At 43.1% G+C, this 19,782-nt stretch overlaps 1 protein-coding gene across 2 annotated transcripts in view; it reads left to right on the plus strand.

The window, feature by feature from the left end:
- The first annotated feature begins 1,805 nt into the window (after positions 1–1,805).
- The window catches only part of LOC106581049 (max-binding protein MNT), a 36,004-nt gene continuing 18,027 nt past the window's right edge, over positions 1,806–19,782 (plus strand). The window contains exons 1-5 of one of the 2 annotated variants that reach the window (XM_082966623.1): positions 1,806–1,961; positions 3,171–8,600; positions 14,923–15,601; positions 16,058–16,099; positions 16,653–16,764. In XM_082966623.1, coding sequence (XP_082822749.1) covers positions 8,528–8,600; positions 14,923–15,601; positions 16,058–16,099; positions 16,653–16,764 — 906 coding nt within the window. In that variant the 5' untranslated portion in view covers positions 1,806–1,961; positions 3,171–8,527. The remainder of the gene's footprint in view (positions 1,962–3,170; positions 8,601–14,922; positions 15,602–16,057; positions 16,100–16,652; positions 16,765–19,782) is intronic. The other variant, XM_082966624.1, reaches the window with a different exon arrangement.

Genomic DNA, 19,782 nt, shown 5'->3' on the forward strand with positions numbered 1-19,782 from the left:
GTGTGTATCTATGTCAACGATGTGCTGTACAGACAGGCTGCAATCCTTGATGGATTGTATAGATTTTTTTCCTCTTCCTTTGAGCTGCAGGGGCTTACTGAGCAGAGAGAGAAGGGCTGGTAAACAATCAGAAACACATGAAGCAGCTATAACAAGGCCTGGCTGGTATAGACTCACTAGACAGACCTGGGTTCAAACACTATTTGAAATCTTTTTTTTGCTTTAGCTTTCCTGGAGTACCAGATGGGCGGGGGGTTTGTAGTTTTGCGATTGTTCTATTGGTTCCTTTGAGCCATGCAATCTTAATAGAGCCCAACTAAATTATAAAACATTATTAAAATCATTAACAAAAAAATATTTGAACCCAGGTCTGAGTCTCGACTAGACACATTCCATTTTTTCTCCTATTGACCAGTCTGATACCTTTTTTCTATGGAAAGAGAATACATGAATTAAACATGACTGTCTTCATTAAAGTCTTTAATACAGTAAGTATACCACCACACAAATTACATTATCTCACAGGATAACAGAGAACTGATCTAGGACCAGTCTGAAGGTCGTAGTCCAGTCCTCCATTCCGTGCAGGTCAGTTCGCCGTATTGTCTGACTGATTGCAATGTCATTATTGCATTGTTTCATTGCACACCCGATCTGGCAATTGGGTCCATTTAAATAAAATGTTATGGACCAATAAATACATGTTGACCTATAGCACTGTTTATATAAGGTAGAGCCCTGTGGCATCATTATGTGTGGACTTGTTTAGATAAGGAATGCTTCCACCATAGCAGCATGGCACCAGTAGCAGCTCTGAGGCAAGGCACAGCAGGGCCAATGTCATTGCAGGGGCGTAGGACTAAATCACGTGGAAGGAGCTCCCCCTTGTGGTGTGTTTTGATATTGCATTTACAATTCAATGGGTTGACACTAAGATGAGCTAAGAAGGAGAGCCGTGGATGAAAAAGAGCAGAGTCACGGGGAAGGACAGAGACCGAGAGAGAAAAGGAGTGAACGAGATATGCAGGTCGTGACTCATCCGTGGCGTGAGCTGGCCTAAACAGACAGGAGTCATCATAATGGTTCCAGGAATCCAAGACTATCTCTCCCTCCCTCTTCACTTCCTCTGGCTCTCCATCAAGCCCCCTTTCATTCTCTCATTGTCACACAATGAGTGAGCTGAAGTATTTTGCTTCCTCTCTTCTCCTGCTCTTTTCCTCCTCCCTCTCTTCCCTCTGTCTGTTTTTCTCTCCTCACTTCATCCTCATCATACCCCAGCCGTCCAGAGGGGTTTCCATGGTGACTAGGACAGTGAGACTTTACCAGCTCACGTCGTCAAGCGGGGGGGGGGGGGGTGTGTGTGTGTGTGTGTGTGTGGTGTGTGTGTGTGTGGTGCGTGCGCGTTTGGTCAGAGTGAACTTGTGAGTGCCTCAGGTGTATGATGACGTGTGCAGTGTGAGTGTGGAACTGGGACAAACTTGTCTTTTAGCACGTTCAGGAATGCTGTCCCAGTGAACTTGTTTATGACTAACATGCCTGTCTGAACAACATACTGTACAGGTATGTGTGGGTATTGATATTGTGCAGTTACCAGCAGTCTCCACACTGTCATCATGAATCACCCTTTGTTAGTCTGGGCAGGTGGATTCACATTTTCCAAATAAGTGTTTTACATACATTGAAGTATGTGACTACATCTTCACCAGAAGTTTTTAATAGAGAAGAATATTATGACAATAGTACCTGGGTAAATCCCACATACTCTGTCAATGGATATTTAATTATTTCCATCTCCCTCACCTCAGTCTCCCCCCAGTAAGAAGAGGAAACTGGAGAAGTCTCGTAATCCACTGTCCTTCATGCTGCTGCAGTCCCAGGCCTCCTCTATAGGCTGTCCCTCCAACCCCTGGCCTGTGGAGGCCATCACTGCCTGGCTGGAGAAGACACTCAGTGACCTAAAGGTAAACACACACAGGGTTTCTTCTGGATTAAAAAGGGGCTTAGGTGGTGGTCGTGGTCGGCCCGTCCGTGCAGACCTGCGGGCAAGAATTGAAGGCACCAATCTTGGCAGGGGAGAGCAAATGTAGCTGTTTCTTAAAGCTCATTTCCTGCAGTTCAATACACATTTTGCCATGGAGCTGAGAGAATTTTGCGGTTTTAAAATGAATTCCCTGCAATTCTATGCATTTTGCCCTGGCTTATTAGTGCTTTCTGAGGTCGGTTTCGGTTAAAAAATTTAAAAAGTCACATTTTGGATTAGATATTTTTTAAATTACATTAAATGCACTATGCATTATGTGGGTTGAATGCTATAACACAGAATAAAACCATGAATAAAAGTCCCATAATGGCAGTGACTGCCCATTACGGCTTATTAACCATCAGTTACTCACATTACTTTAATAAAATATTTCAGTTGTGTATACCAATCGTCTACACCCCCTTTCGCATTTTTTTCACATTTTGTTGCATTAGTGGGATTAATGCATATATATACTCACACACAAAAAGTATGGACACCCCTTCAAATTAGTGGATTCAGCTATTTCAGCCACACCCGTTGCTGACAGGTGTATCAAATTGAGGGCACCGCCATGCAATCTCCATAGACAAACATTTCCAGGATGCCACCTTTCCAACAAGTCAGTTTGTTAAATGTATGCCCTGCTAGAGCTGCCCCGGGTCAACTGTAAGTGGTGTTATTGTTAAGTGACAACGTTTAGGAGCAACAACGGCTCAGCCACGAAGTGGTAGGCCACACAAGCTTGTTCTCATGCTCAAACATTAAGGACATTTTTTTATTTTTTTTGATTCTCGCTGACTAGCTTTTATTTTGTTTTCGATGTTGATCTTATACAACAAATATAGGTCCCTTATCTTTTCTATCTGGTTTTAGTCGTTTTATATTTACGCTGAAAAAAAAAACCTGACACGTACAGCAAGCAACACACACTCATACTATAAGGAACACATACCGCAAGCACCACACACCCACACACACACTTAGGCGCCACACGCAGACAACTCTAAGCATTTACATGTACACAACTCATTCATGGACATACTTTTTCTGCAAACACACACCCTAACCCAATTTCTCCAACAGAGGTATACAAATCCTAGATTGTAGACTCCAAATACACAGCAACCATGTCATCTGTGTTCTGCAGGTGCTACACAAGCGTGTCCCTTGTGGGAGGAAGTAGCAGAGTCTGTTCCTGACGGCTGTGAGGAACACCTGGATCCACGGGAGACAGAGACGCAGAGACCAAGGCCGACACCTCAGAGAGCTGCCCAGAGCGCCCCCCAGTGGTACTTCCACCACTCTTTCCTCAGCCACAGCCCAGCACCCACAGAGCCAGCAGCACTCCACTCCACACACGCCATATAGCTCACACTCAGATTTACACACTTCCACAGCAGCACAGGGGCCAGGCAGTGTTCCACAGTCCGGGACTAACAGGGCAGATGGAGCCAACTCTCAGGGGGTCAGCTGTGTCCCAGATGAGAACAGTGGAACAGAGGATGATGTCATCATGGCGTCTTCTCCTACCTCTACAACACCCAATATCACATTGGCACAGACGGCACTACCCACCACAACACAGAAACAGGAAACCACCCCACAGAAAGTACCTACCGAAACCGACCTCAGAAAGCTCTAATAAGCCAGGGCAAAATGCATAGAATTGCAGGGAATTCATTTTAAAACCGCAGAATTCTCTCAGCTCCATGGCAAAATGTGTATTGAACTGCAGGAAATTAGCTTTAAGAAACAGCTACATTTGCTCTCCCCTGCCAAGATTGGTGCCTTAAGAGGAAGTCAGTGCCACTGGACAGGAAGTGATGCAGCCCCAGCGTTGTACAACACTTCCTGTTCAAGTGCTTGGTGAACGTGAAGGCTGAGGAGCAGGACATTGCTGTGGCAATCCACTGGGTGGAAGGCCGAAACAAGGACATGATGAACCAACTGTGTACCTACCTGAGGAACACTGTTTAAAGTGGTGGCCAAGCCACTGGGGATATAATGGAACATAGTTGACCTGTGGGTCGCGTTCATTAAGCGAGAAAATAGACAAACAGGCAGGGACTTTGAGAACATAACTTACCGGTATTGTTCTGTCGTGTCCAGTTTGTGTAAAATATACTTATTTGCAGGTCCAGTACAGTTTCACTGCAAGTCTCCTTGTCAAGGTTGTAATGACTAGAGAAATATTTTAGTTAAATCAAGTTTGATAAATGTATGTTTTAGTACCATGTTGTGTATTTCCATGTTCAGTCAGTGTTTTACACACAGGTATTCTATCCCAGACATTTGTCTAGGATGCAGTTTCCATAAGCAGCCACAAGAGGGCAGTCCATAGCTGCAGCTTATCCACTTGTATCCTCCTGTTGATGAAATATAGCTTTTCAACACATTCTGGGTAGCCACCTATTAGTGGCCTGTCTTAGTATCACAATTAGAAAGTGATGCCAGCCAAATTAGACAGTCATATTGACTTGAGTCGGTAATGAATGATCTTTGCATACACACACACTTTAGCTAAAACAAAACCTCCTACTAATGCAGGATGCCAAGTCTTTCGTGTGCCTGTACGTGCAATTGTCACATGAGGTCGCAGCCGAACAGACAGACTTCCTGAGCAGGGATTTAGTGGTGAATACCAGGAAAAGGGGTCCAGCAGTGGACCCAAAGTTCATTTGCCACGTGTACAGGATACCACAGGTGTAAAACACTACCATGAAATTCTTACATTGAGAGCTCATTCCCAACAATGCAGTGATAGTAATAATATCTAAATCAATGAACAGCAGCGCTATGGTAGTAATAAATGTAATCATTATAGCAGCAGCATAGGTGTGAGGGGGTGTGTGGCTGTAAGTGTATTGTGTCAGTTGGTAGAGACTTGTGGATCACCTGAGGGAGAGCAGTAGTTAGCCATTTACCAGTCTTATGGCCAGGGGATAGAAGCTGTTTAGGAGTCTGTTGGTCTGAGCCTTGAAGCACCGGTACCGCCTATCGGACGTGAACATGGAAAATAGTCCATGTCTCTGGTGGCTGGAGTTCTTGGCAATTTTTCTGGCCTTTCTTAGACACCGCCTGGCATGTACGTCCTAGGTGGTTGGGAGCTCGCCCCCAGTGATGCGCTGGGCCGTCCGCACCAGTATCTGTAGGGCCTTCCGGTCAGTTGCCATACCAGACAGGTTACAACCAGTCAGGATGTGCTCGATGGTGCAGCTGTAAAGACAGTGTGAGTGTATATGTATGTTTGAGTTCACAGCTCTGTGAGTGCAACTGTGTCACTATCACATAGTGGTGCTTACATTTTTTTTTTAAAAGGCCAATATTGACTTCCTGCTCATTGCTGTGTGTTCTGAGGACACACACACCCAGTGGCGATTTTAGCATCTTGGTGGGGGTAACTTGGGATGCATGCCAGCAAAGCCACTAAACAATACATTAATTGCACTATAATGGTGACAGACGGTACCCACAAACTGTTAGGGCCTCCATAAAGCTGTCCCAACACCTTACCACTGCTACACCTGGCTTTCAGCGGAGCCTTGTCTGGCAGAGAAACAATTCATTCAGCCTCATTTACTGCCTTTTAAAAAAACATGGCTGACTTGCTTAAACAAATGTGGTTTCTACTGATAATTGAGATGTACAAACTATGGCATAAGGGAACGACAAGCGGATAAGAGGCAATCTGTAATTTGGATGAAGACATTAATGAGCGAGCGACGACGGACATAGTCATAACTATTTGTTCAGCACTTTTGAAATGTACAGCGACAGAATTCAGAACATGGGCCGTTCTTACAGTGTACTCCCTGTACAACAAGTCAGAACCGTAAGATGAATAAAGGGGGCATATAAACAATGAAAGCTCTTACAATATTCAATGATTACATTTCTCTAAAACAGGTTAGAACAGTAGGTGAAATTAAGAGGTGAAAATAGACAATTTAGGGTGAGGCACATTGACATGCAAAGACCCAAACGGCGTTCAAAAAAGATACATCGTAACAATATTTGATGCGTTAAATAAGCTTTTCATTTGGCACATCAAATTATAATTTTGTGTGCTGAATTTCCACGCCCCCACTACTATCAGTAGCACTGTAAAAGCTGTACAAAAAAAGTTGGCAAACAAGCACACACCGGCCACGAACGATGTTTACAATACCGCATTGGTGAAAATAGACAATTATTAGGCTGAGGCACTCGGGCTACTAACATAACAGTTCACTACACAACATACACTTAGTATTACTTTCTTAGCTACAGTATACATATCTCCCTTTCAAATTACATAATTTATGCAACAGCATACAGGTCATTTTTGGACTCACATTGTGAAGGTGGCGCGGTGGTCTTTTGTGGACAAAGTTTGTCTAACTTCCATCAGTCTGGCAATCTCTGGATTTATTGTGGGAACTGGGGGGGGGGGGGGGGGGACACAGCCACTCCATTGAATAGCAGGCTCACATTAGTGGTTGCTTTTATATTGTCGACTTGATTCATGATGATGACTGCTAGCTAAGACTTTGAAAGTAAGATGTTGACATGATCAGTCTGCTGATCAAAGCTGCTGTACATAACTTGATTTGATGTCATTTTATCTGTGGCCAATGACATTGAGCCTTCTTGGAATGGCACTTGTAATATAATTATATGGCAGGACCCAAAGGGCTGAAATTTTGGATGTCTACCCTTACTAAGGACTTAAACTTGGTGATGAAGTATTGTTCCCATGAGTGACAGAACACTGAGCCAATCACGGTGCAATGCTCCCATTTTCTGCTGGCTCTCCCCACCACCACAGAAAGCACTGAGCTAGGCTGAAACACCTGCATTTTGGAGCTGCCTTACTCAAGAAAGCAAAAAGGAGACCATGTGTGTATGTAGCTTTATTAACAATGATAAAAACAATTTTTACATTGTTTGCAAACTGATGTGACATGTATTAATGCCAAAATAACATGCAAAACAGGCAAGCCCCCAAAAATGTGTGTGTATGTAACAGTATAGCCTCTGTCCCTCTCCTCGCCCCTACCTGGGCTCAATTTCACATCGGTTACATACATATATATTACATTTTTTATTTTTTTTGCGCTACAAATATGGGGCTCAAAACAGGTGACCTGCCCTGAATGAGGGGTCACCACTGCATACACAGCAGGACTTTGACTTGATCAGTTCCTGTGTGTGAGAATCATGTGAGGTCAGTGTGCTGATTACAACGTGCTTGTGTCTAGATTTTTGATACATCATGGTTGCTTCCATCCACAAGAGGTGCCACTTTTAAATGATTGGTTTGGATGTATGGTACCCTTGGTCTTGGAAAACAGTTGAAAATAGATATCAATCCAGTAAAACCCACAAACAAGCATAAAGATACATGATTGTTAATTACCTAAGTGCAGGAGGTATGCTGTCTACAAAATAAAAGAGCAAATACTGCTCAGAGTTAAACTGAGGAAAACGACTTCTCACTGAACAGACAGACAGTTGGCCATGTGGCGAGAAAAGCGTCCTGTCTCTTTATATAGCAAACATTCGAATTGCTCTTGTTTAAAGTCACCCTGCCCAGTACCACCTTGTTTGTTAATTAACCATTCCACCATGCCCTTTGTATGACTACTTGTACCTTTATGATGGTAAATACAGCAAATGTTTGCAACACGGTCGATAAATTACATGTTTCCCTTTACATGACTTTAAACAGACATTTGTGATGACTAATACATGTATGGTGGTAAATATTTGGTATTTTATTAGGATCCCCATTAGCTGTTGCAAAAGCAGCAGCTACTCTTCCTGGGGTCCACACAAAACATAGAACATCATTAGACTAGAACAGCTCAAGGACAGAACTACATACATTTTTAAAAAGGCACACGTAGCCTACATATCAATGCATACACACAAACTACCTCGGTCAATGATGGCTGGTTGCTAAGGCCACTGACCCAGAGACCGAATCATAATCTGAGAATGATGGCTACTCCACTAGTTTGCCCATGTGTGCAAGCTCAATACTTTGTTGTTCGCGGCTGGTGATTAGCTATTAGACAATGATATGTTAATAATATATAAACGTGTTGTCGGGAACGGACACAGACAAATCGTGGATTAGGAATCCATGAGAAAACGTGTAGTTTGTGATAAAAACGTGTAGTTTGTGTTGTAGCATTATGAAATTCAATGCCAGTATGTCAGTTCATTTCAATACTCCATGTCGTGTTTTATTTGTCATTTTAGTGTATGGGAGGGAATACATGTGTGGGCGGTCTGAAATGGTATGCTTTTGGCCCTGATTTGTTACCTACTATACTCAGCGCCATCTTGTTGCAACTCCTCTACGTATGTGGAAGAGTTTCTACGAGGGGTATCCGATTACCTTTTTCTTCAATTTTGCTGACTGAAATACGGGATCCTTACATTGAAAAATAAAGTGAATAGCCTGTAACATTCGCTTAATTTTTGCTTGTAACATTTTGTTTCCAATACGTAGAAGAAATGAGCATCGAGACGCTTTTAGAAGCAGCCAAGTTTTTGGAATTGCAAGCCCAGCAACAACAGAAGGCACGTGGTATGTAAAGGTTACAATCAATTATCGTATTTTTTTTTAGATGCTTTCAACGTTAGGATTTGAAAGGATCAAACTAATTAGTTATTTAGATGTGTCAAATCTATAAAATCTTTCTACTGGGAAAAGATAATCTGCATGCATTTAACCTGTCATTTTTTTTCTTCATAATTAAACATTTGGTTAATGTAAGATTAAGTGCACAGTTGATTTGTATTGCCTTTGTTTGCGTTCGGGGTCGTGACTAATTAGCCGTCCTTGTCTCAACTGTCTAGTTGGCTTTACAGAGTTAAATGTCTTGAGCAATTGGAGGTGTGATTTCAAATAGTAGCCTATTTCAGATTGGATCCTTGTGTTAAGAAGTTGGCCACAAATATATCATTTGGATGTGTGACAGGACACAATGTAGCCATGTGAATTATACTGCATTACAAACTCGTCGATCGACGCTCCTCCTATCAAATCTTGAAACGATCGTGTTTATTTGCAGCACTGTTTCCAACTATGATCTTTCGGCAAAACCATGTATGCTTAACATTTAGCGACCACTTTTAAAGTCGTATAGTAACCTTCTTCATTATTTTACATGAAAAAAACAACTCATCTTAGTAAAGGGCGGTGGCGACGCGAGTGCTGAAGACGTTTTACATCATCTGACCTGACATATCAGGGGATCATATGACAGATTCAGGTTTCCCTCTCGGCTCCTGTGGCGCTCAATCTTTTGAATTCCTAAAATGGCTGTATGAATACACCTTTACATGTATGTGATTTCGTACATGCCACTTTTGAAACTGAAATGTAGGCTAGATAGAACATTACTAGTAAAGAAACCTTTGGATAGCACGCAAATCGCTTCATGGTTTTTTTTTGCTTGTTGCTGGTGACGTGTCCAAGTTGACCACGCCCCATCTGTAACAGGGACCGCCCCTTTCACCACGTGCACGCTCGGCACTCCTACACTCAGAGGCCCCTCGCTCCCTCCCTGTTCTCTTCTCTCTAGTGCTGCTGCTAGATCAGTGTGGAAGAAAGTAGGGCAGTGTTTCTCCCCTTCTACTGTACTCACTCCTCTGCTATGTGCTGTGGTTATATAAGCGGAACTACACATGTTTTTATCCCCAACCTATCAAGGCCATAGAGCTAAACACAACCAGACAAAATTTCAATAGATCTTTCGTAAGTCAAGCAAGCAGTGCAAACAATAATCAAGTTTTTCCTGTACTTTGAAAGGGTGTATGTTATTATATAAGAACACATGGTAGTCTTGAGTCAACCAATTTACCAATGAAAATTGTGTTTTAATTGACAAACGAATGCAGTAATGTTATACCAGACTTGACTCTCACCTGGATTCACAAAAGTATGTTTATAAATAGCACGAGCTTCAACTATGTCGTCGATCTTACCGGAAACCAAGGACTGGGCGTCATTCTCTCACGCCTTAGGTCAATGCTTTCACATCTGATTACTCTTTGGTTGAGAACCAAAATGGTAAAAAAGACAACCCCTTTCTCTACCTTATCCACAGCTGTGTATTCACCAGTCAGTTCCATGAGCCGTCATTCAATTGCAGAGAGAGGACAGGAGTAATGACCTGTGTACATAGTCAATAGTCATTAAATGCTGGTCACTTTAATGTTTACATAGTGTTTTACCCACATCACATGTATATACTGTAACCTAGTCAAGGCTCATCCTATATAACTACTGTTGTACACACCTTTTCTATTAATATGTCTATACACCATCATGTACACTGACCAAAAATATCAACGCCACATGCAACAATTTCAAAGATTTTACTGAGTTAGTTCATTTAAGGAAATCAGTCAATTTAAATAAATTCATTAGGCCCTAATCTATGGATTTCACATGATTGGGAATACAGATACAGATACCCCAGAGAGGGGTGTGGATCAGAAAACCAGTCAGTATCTGGTGTGACCACAATTTCCCTCATGCAGCACGACACATCTCCTTCACATAGAGTTGATCAGGCTGTTGATTGTGGAATGTTGTCCCACTCCTCTTCAATGGCTGTGCGAATTTACTGGATATTGGCGGGACCTGGAACACGCTGTCGTACATGTCCATCCAGAGCAACCTAAACATGCTTAATGGGTGACATGTCTGAGTATGCAGGCTCTGGAAGAACTGGGACATTTTAAGCTTCCAGGAATTGTGTACAGATCCTCCTGATGGCAGCGGATGAATGGTATGACAATGGGCCTCAGGATCTCGTAATGGTATCTCTGTGCATTCAAATTGCCATCGATAAAATGCATTTGTGTTTGTCTGTAGCTAATGCATGTCCATACCATAACCCCACCACCATCATGGGGCACTCTGTTCACAACGTTGAGATTGGCTAACTGCTCGCCCACACAATGCCATACACGCTGTCTGCCATCTGCAAAGTACAGTTGAAACCGGGATTCATCTGTAAAAGCACACTTCTCCAGAGTGCCAGTGGGCACATGCTCACCTTCAATGAAGTTGGTTTCGTCTCCGAACTGCAGTCAGGTCAAGACCCTGGTGAGGATGACAAGCACGCAGATGAGCTTCCCTGATGCATTTTCTGACAGTTTGGGCAGAAATTCTTCGATTGTGCAAACCAACAGTTCCATCAGCTGTCAAGGTGGCTGGTCTCAGACGGATGTGGAGGTCCTGGGCTGGTGTGGTTACATGTAGTCTGCACTTGAGACCAGTTGGATGTACCGCCAAATTCTCTAAAATGAAGTTAGTGGAGAAATTGACATGAAATTCTCTGGCAACAGCTCTGGTGGACATTCCTGCAGTCAGCATGCCAATTGCACGATCCATCAACTTGAGACTTCTGTGACCATTGTGTTGTGTGACACAACTGCACATTTTGTCGTGACCTTTTATTGTCCTCTGCACAAGGTGCAATTGTGTAATGATCATGCTTCTTGATATGCCACACCTGTCAGGTGGATGGATTATCTTGGCAATGGAGAAATGCTCACTAACAGGGATGTAAACACATTTGTGCATACAATTTGAGAGAAATAATATTTTTGTGTGTTTTGGAAAATTCCTGGGCTCTTTTATTTTAGTTCATGAAACATGGGAGCAACACTTGTTGCGTTTTTTATATTTTTGTTCAGTATATATTTATATTCCCGGACTCTGACATTTCTCGTTCTGATATGTGTGTATTGTTAGGTATCACTGCACTGTTGGAGCTAGGAACATAAACATTTCGCTACACTCGTGATAACATCTGGAAAATATATTTTATTTGATTTAGGAGTTTTGACACCTCCACTGCCTGTTCAACAAATGACAAGCTCACAACACTCTGCACTTAAACGGTGGTTTAAGTATGTCATGGGTTTTTAAAGGACCGTCCTTTTCAGATGCATCAAGAGGAGGACTTATTCCTGGCTCTGTTTTTAACTAATACTCTGTTTGACCTTTGAATCCTACCCAGGGAGTGTGACTGAGCAAGGCCTAACCAATCCAGTCCTTCTGGGTTTTGGCCTAACCAATCCAGTCCTTCTGGGTTTTGGCCTAACCAATCCAGGCCTCCTGAGGTTTTATGGGTTGTTCTTGTATGTGGGAGAAGAGCACTTAATGGACTGAATCTTCCCAGGGCTGCTGAACTTTGAACTCTGACTGCGCTTTGTCACTATCGAGTGTACCAGAAAGGCCTGAGGTGGAGGTTAAACACTGATGATGATGTTTACACTGATGACAGTGCTACAGTGTGCACTAATGAATACAACCCTGGGTCTTGGACATTTACATTTTTACTTAAGTAGGTCTAGTTCAGGTCAGTATAAAGGCAAATTGTTTCTTTCTAGATAAGGAACAAACATACAAAGACCTCTTCTGATCAACAATTTACTAGTTTTATAAAAGGCCAACCAAAATGTAGTTTCAGTTTGAGCCGCTCTGTTTAATCTTAGTAGGCAATATGTAGAACAACATCAGCTCTTCATATCTAAGACTGAGGTGGCTTTCAGTGTCACCGTGACGATCTGGCCTCCAGGCCTCTGCTGTGCTGGGCAGAGTAGAGCTGTTGCTTGTTCCTATTGCCTGGCTCTGAACAAAATATGTCCAATATCTGTGTTAACTGCAAAATCATGTTCCATGTGTGCCTTGGCCTCTTTTGGAAGATGCACAGCCGGATAGCATTATTATGACAGACACACACACACACATGCACTGTTATTTATGCTTTGAGACTTTTCGCTTTTGTCAATATCTTCAACTACATGCAGCTTCACCCTCCCTGTAATCAGGTAAATTACCACAGCTTGGGCTCAATCCACACACTGTTGTATGCCCTCAATTTATCCCACGCTTCTGAGAAGTTCTCTGAACAACCCAATTGAATCAAGTCTCCCACTGAATTGGATATGGTGGTCTAAGGGAAGGGAACATTGTGTAGCTAACGTGCTGTAATGGCCATGTTTAGCTCGGCTCTGCTCAACCTCTTATCGATGTAAAGGATGGCTGTAAAGCTCTCGTGTCTGACGGGTTCTAACACCACTGTTACCATAGCAACTGGACAATCCCCTTCCCCCGCCCCCCTAGTAACTACACATTGAAACGCATGCTGTTGGTGATTCTCCAATCTGATTGGATGAAGAGAGGTAAGGTCGTTGCTAGAACTCAGGGATTCAACCCCCTCTCTTCCTTTGTCTCTCTGGCTGGTCCAGGTTGTCGTCTTTTCTCCCCCGCTCTGAGACGAGGATGTGTTGAAGGAGCTAGGAAAACGCAATTTGAGCTCATTCTCAAGGACCGCACGTGGCCCTAATGTTAAGAGCATCAGTACTGAAACGTTCTAACAAACAAGTTGCTTCCTAAATAACAGACAAGTTCACGGAGCGTTTTGCGCTACAATTTTTCATTGTCTTCAATCTCAGTACTGCACTAACATCAACACAATGTGTTTGTTCAGTTTTCAGTCACAACATTGGGTTAGAGGGCTGAATAAAAGCTTTGTCTAATTGATTTGCTGCCACAATACATTTTCTGACATGTTTCCAACCGCGTCCTGCAGCTCTCTCGCTTTCTGAGGGCTTTCAGTAGATGTGGAGATATCACACATGGAAGTTTCTCAGAAAAACTATTCTGCTTCAGCTCAAAGTTACAAATACTTCATTACAGTATTTAGGCCTACACATACTACAGTCATTGCATATGGGTCCCCAGTAAGAAGATTAGTTTGGGGAATTACTGAAGCTTGCAATGTCCCAACAGAACATATCCCTTTTTACATTCAAACTATGACAGTATGACTTGGATTGGGCAAGAGGCATAAAACCTGCTTTTACTTGAACACACTGACCTTGGAATATACCCTACTTCCTCTTCAAAAAAAATTCTCACACTGAGCTCAGCCCAGCTTTTACCACACACACACACACTGTCAGTCCTCCTGTCATACTGCAGACCTGTCAGTGTGTAAATCCACTCATAAACAGAATAAACAGCATTTGAGTTTTCTTGTAGCCAGCCAGTGCCAACAAGAGCAACGTGATGAGTTGTATAAATATAGGACTTTGGCTGCCTCGGAAATGGCACCTATTCACTATATAGCGCGCTACTTTTGACCAGGGCCCACAGGATTCCCTCAAAGACGAGCTCTGTTTTAGTATGTCAATTCTTCTAACTAGTCTCAAGGTTCTGGCTGGCAAGGCATTGCGGCTGCATTATACGGCTCTTATAAGCTGGCAGAGGTCCAGGAGGCAGGATGAGGTCTGGTATGAACGCATGTCAACATTGTAAAAGCCCTATTGAGGTGTCTGGCATCATATTTCAATTCAGAACATGCAACATAAACTGTGAACATAGTGTACTAGCTAGGTGAATGGATGGCAGAATGCTTCCTTCCAGCTACCCTAGTTTTCCTCCCCTCTTTTTGTTTATTGATTGTAGTATTCATTGGGAGGGAACCCGGTTGTCAAACTCACTAGATGGAGATTAGTCAGATGATGCTGGAAATGTTGTCAGACATGTTTACTGCTGATACCTAACCTATGCTGCTTGACCTATTTAAAAACAATGTTCTCTGGTCATGTTGCTGTCGACCCAGTGGCTGGTGAAGTCTACGTTACCAGAGCTAACCTAACTGCAGTCCCAGAGCTTTGGAGGAGTTTCCTTTTTTTTAGACGGTCAAGGTGGCATATGGACAAATGTTTTTGCACATACTTTTCAGATGTTCCTTTGTTGACGAAGTTAGTACAATCAAAATATTTATTGATGAATTGAATGAAATGCTGGTAACATTCTCGGCTCTAACGGTTGCTAACGTGCTCTAGCCTGTAACCATGCCTTCTTTCTCTCCACACAGAGGAGAATGAGCTGAGGGAGAAGCTTCGCCTCCAACAGCTGTCTGACCACACCCACAGGCGCAATGATGTCACTTCCTACTCCCCCATCCAGATGAACCATGTGACCCGAGCAGAAGAGCCCTGCCCCCATTCGGAGTGCCGCCCCGCCCCTGTCCCGCCCCCACTGCCACCCCCCTCCATGCCTATTACTGTCATCCCTATCCCCATGATGACCTCCAACCACACAGGTCTGCCCCCCACTGTCCCAACCCCCTCCTCCACCACCCTGTCCCCCCAGGCTGGGGCAGCACCCTACCTGGCCTCCCCCAGGAGGGACCCTCACTCCCCAGGGCACGACCACCAGGGACAGGGTGCACTTTTGGCTCTCTCTCCTCAGTTGAAGACAGACCACTCCCACCACTTTCCTTTGACCCAATCTGGCAACCACAAGCAGAATCACCACCACCATCACCTTCCGCAGATGGTTTCCCCTCAATCTGGCAACCATAAACTGCTGCAGAAGCAGCAGCAGTCGCCCCAGCTGGTGCAGCCCTACCCTGGCTCCATCGTCTCAGCCCCCCAGCTGCATGCCTTACTCCCCCAGCCAGGGCCCCCCCAGACACCCCGTGGGGCCCAGACCAGCCCTTTTGGGGGCCGAGGCAGCCCCCCTGACCTGGACGGGAAGAAGAGGCCTGGAGGGTAAGTGGCCATTTTTGTTATTTATAGGAGAGATGGTTTGCACTTTGGTTAGATTTTTTCCCCCTCCTTTTGCATTTTTAGTTTTCTTATTTTTATTTGGCTATTTTGTAGCAACGACTCTGTGTGTAGATGTGACTGTGATTGTCAGTCACATGTTGAGTGGTAAGGTACAAACGGTATCAGAAAAATCACAAACCATGAAAAGTCACTGCACTGAAGGATTCTTGGACTAAATAACTCTTAGATTATGTACTCTATAATGAGTGTCCTGATTGGTCAATTGAGCAGTAATCAGATCCAATTAGCTGCCTGTGCATATTATACAGCATATTGTTAAAGTAACAGAGATGATGGAGTACTTTATATTTGTTGGTTGATTCTTGTTCTGTGAGTCTCGTCGTCTTGCCCATTCTGGACACCCAATCTTATAATGTGCTCCGATCTGTGCTTTTACAGGGCAGGGACAAGAGAAGTACATAACAAGCTTGAGAAAAACAGGTGGGTGCATCTCTCTCCCATGGTCGCCTTTTATTAAACAGTGGATTGCGCTCTTTGCACAGGGCAGTTTAAGGTTATGGTGAGATTAGGTGTACACTATTATTGCCCACGTCTTTTTTCAACCGACTTGCTTGCTTCTCTGTCCTGTTCTAAAAACAAATTATACTCCCATTTATTCACTTATGTCTAATCTATAGATATGATCAATTATTGTCTGACACATGCAATATCTTGGACTTTTTAATGGCTTTCAATGTTCTGTTTATTCTGATTGTACTGTAGTAGTAGAGTTATAATGGCCAAAAACAGGACCAAGCAGAGGAGAAGTTGCATTACCCCTGCCTGCATCCTTTAACACAGACGTTTTACCACGAAAACAGAAACCTGTTCAATATGCTCGTGTTAGCAGTAATTATTTTTTAGTCCTAAATGGGAAATTGGTTTGCAACATTTCTTTTTTTTAAAGAAGCTGAATGTGTGAAATCACACCTCGTCCTTCCTCTCACTAAGACTCTCTCTCTACCCTTCTTTCATCCCTCCATCCCTTACTCAGACGGGCTCACCTGAAGGAGTGCTTTGATACCCTGAAGAAAAACATCCCCAATGCAGACGAGAAGAAGACCTCTAACCTCAGTGTCCTGAGGAGTGCCCTCCGATATATACAGGTAAGCAAGCTAAAATAACTGCATGGTTGAGCAAAGGATAAAACTACGATGGAATTGAATTCGCTGTTGAATTAAGTGTAGATTTTCACTCTGCGTTTCCCCCTTTTGAATTTGTGGTTTTTCCATTTTTCCAATGTTACTTGTTTCCCTGTCAAGGGAAGTAGTCAGTTTTGTGTCGTATCTCGTAGGCTTTGTTTGAAGAAAGTAGAGTGTAATGATTAGTGGTTTCGGCTATTTCAGCCACACCCATTGCTGACAGGTGTATAAAATAGAGCACACAGCCATGCACTCTCCATAGACAAACATTGGCAGTAGAATGGCCGAACTGAAGAGCTCAGTGACTTTCAACGTGGCACCGTCATAGGATGCCACCTTTCCAACAAGTCAGTGTGTCAAATTTCTGCCCTACTAGAGCTGCCCCAGTCTACTGTAAGTACTGTTATTGTGAAGTGGAAACGTCTAGGAGCAACAACGGCTCAGCCGCGAAGTGGTAGACTACACAAGCTCACAGAACGTGACTGTTGTCCTATTTACGCATAAGAATCGTCTGTCCTCGGTTGCAACACTCACTACTGAGTTCCAAACTGCCTCTGGAATCAGGAATCAGGAACATTCACTGTCTTGATAAGCAAATCCAATGTAGATTTGGCTTTATGTTGTAAGTTATTGTCCTGCTGAAAGGTGAATTTCTCTCCGTGTCTGGTGTAAAGCAGGTTTTCCTCTACTGCTTAGCTCCATTCCATTTCTTTTCATCCTGTAAAACTCCTGTAAAACTTTGCTTATGTCAAGCATACACATACCATGAGGCAGTTACTCATTGATCGGTTGTTGGCTTTGCATTTAGGCCAAAAGGTGTTTTTTGCAGTATTACTTCAGTGCCTTTTGCACACGTTATTCTGTATATTTTTGTTCTTTTCACGCTGTCATATAGGTCATTATTGTGGAGTCACTACAATGTTGTTGATCCATCCTCCGTGTTCTCCCTTCACAGCCATTGAACTCAGTAGCTGTTTTAAAATCACCAATGGCCTCATGGTGACGTCCCTGAGCAGTTTCCTTCCTGTCCTGCAGCTCAGTTCAAAAGGACGACTGCATCTTTGATGTGTCTGGGTGGTTTAATACATCATCCAAAGCATAATTATTAACTTAACCTTGCTTAAAGATATATTTAATGTCCTTGATTTTGGAATGAGATATTCGACAAGCCGGTGTCCACATACTTTCGGTCATGTAATGTCTTTTTTTATTTGTGTGAATACTTGAACAGATTTACTAAATTAAACACATTTTTAGCAGAATTCCTAGTGATTTTTGTAACCAACTTTTTATTTAATTTTGTCATTTTTCTTTTTCAGAGTGGCGTTACAGGTACAAACTTTTTAGACGAACTAAAATCCCCCCGGCAAAATAAATTACTCGCAGGACGGTTTTGTCCCTGTTGCTGACCCTTGGTTCACTCTTTGGTGGTGTTGCTAGGAACCATCTGAGCATTGAACTTTTCTGTTGCTTCTTCATTGTGAAGTGAAGATTGCGTAGCACTTCATCTCCTGCTGATTGTGTGTGAACTACTGTATGCCTGATCCACCACACCTACAGGTGGCGGCTTGTGTGGGAAAACTGTCTGGGACAAAATTGGTATAAACTGGTATAAACGGCAATTCATTTCAGATTAACTAAAATGATAACAATTGTTATTTGTTTTAGTGCCAGTAGGCTATTATTGGAGCTGTTTTGTATATCCTTAGGTCCTTGGTGTTCTTGACAATGTCATTAGGTCAGGTTAGTCCAGGAGAGGACCGGTGAGGGAAGGGAGTTTCTAGTTTCTAGCAGAAGGCTAAACTGTTTGGCTATGCACTGCTACCTGGGGTATAGGCGGACCAGAGTCTCCAAAATGTACCAAGAGTTCATTAAAACCCCTTTGAAATATTATTTTTACGTGATTAAAACCTTTTAATAGACTTTTGTGGTTGAAAAGGAATGACTGTAAGTGGTTCAATGATGTGTGATACAGGCAGGTAGTATATCGAAAGCTATGTGCGAGCAGGTGACTGGTGTACAAAGGTCTTGAACAAACCTAACTTAACTCAGGAGTGATATGATAGAGTTCCCGTTGCTATGTTCGCCTGTGTGTGCTTGTTCAAAATATATGCAGTACCAGTCAAAGTTTGGACACACCTACTCATTCAAGGGTTTTCTTTATTTGTAATAGTTTCTACATTGTAGAATAATAGTGAAGACATCAAAACTATGAAATAACACATGGAATCGTGCAGGCACCAAAAAAGTGTTATACAAATCAAAATATATTTTAGATTCTTCAAAGTAGCCACTCTTTGCCTTGATGACAGCTTTGCACATTCTTGGCATTCTCTCAACCAGCTTCACCTGGAATGCTTTTCCAACATGCTGAGTACTTGTTGGCAGCTTTTCCTTCACTCTGCGGTCCAACTCATCCCAAACCATCTCAATTGGGTTGAGGTCGGGTGATGGTGGAGGCCAGGTCATCTGATGCAGCACTCCATCACTCTCCTTCTTGGTCAAATAGCCCTTACACAGCCTGGAGGTGTAATCTGTCATTGTCCTGTTAAAAAACAAATGATAGTCCCACTAAGTGCAAACCAGATGGGATGGCGTATCGCAGCCGACTGCTGTGGTAGCCATGCTGGTTAAGTGTGCCTTGAATTCTAAATAAATCAGTGTCACCAGCAAAGCACCATCACACCATGACCTCCGTGCTTCACGGTGGGAACCACACGTGCAGGAGATCATCCGTTCACCTGCTCACAAAGACACGGCGGTTGGAACCAAAAATCTAATTTGAACTCGTCAGACCAAAGGACAGATTTCCGCCGGTCTAATGTCCTTTGCTCGTGTTTCTTGGCCGAAGCAAGTCTCTTCTTATTATTGGTAGTAGTGGTTTCTTTGCAGCAATTCGACCATGAAGCCCTGATTCATGCAGTCTCCTCTGAACAGTTGATGTGTCTGTTACTTGAACTCTGTTGCATTTATTTGGGCTGC

Source organism: Salmo salar, chromosome 20, assembly GCF_965601325.2.
Source record: "Salmo salar chromosome 20, fSalSal1, whole genome shotgun sequence".
NCBI classification, from domain to species: domain Eukaryota; kingdom Metazoa; phylum Chordata; class Actinopteri; order Salmoniformes; family Salmonidae; genus Salmo; species Salmo salar.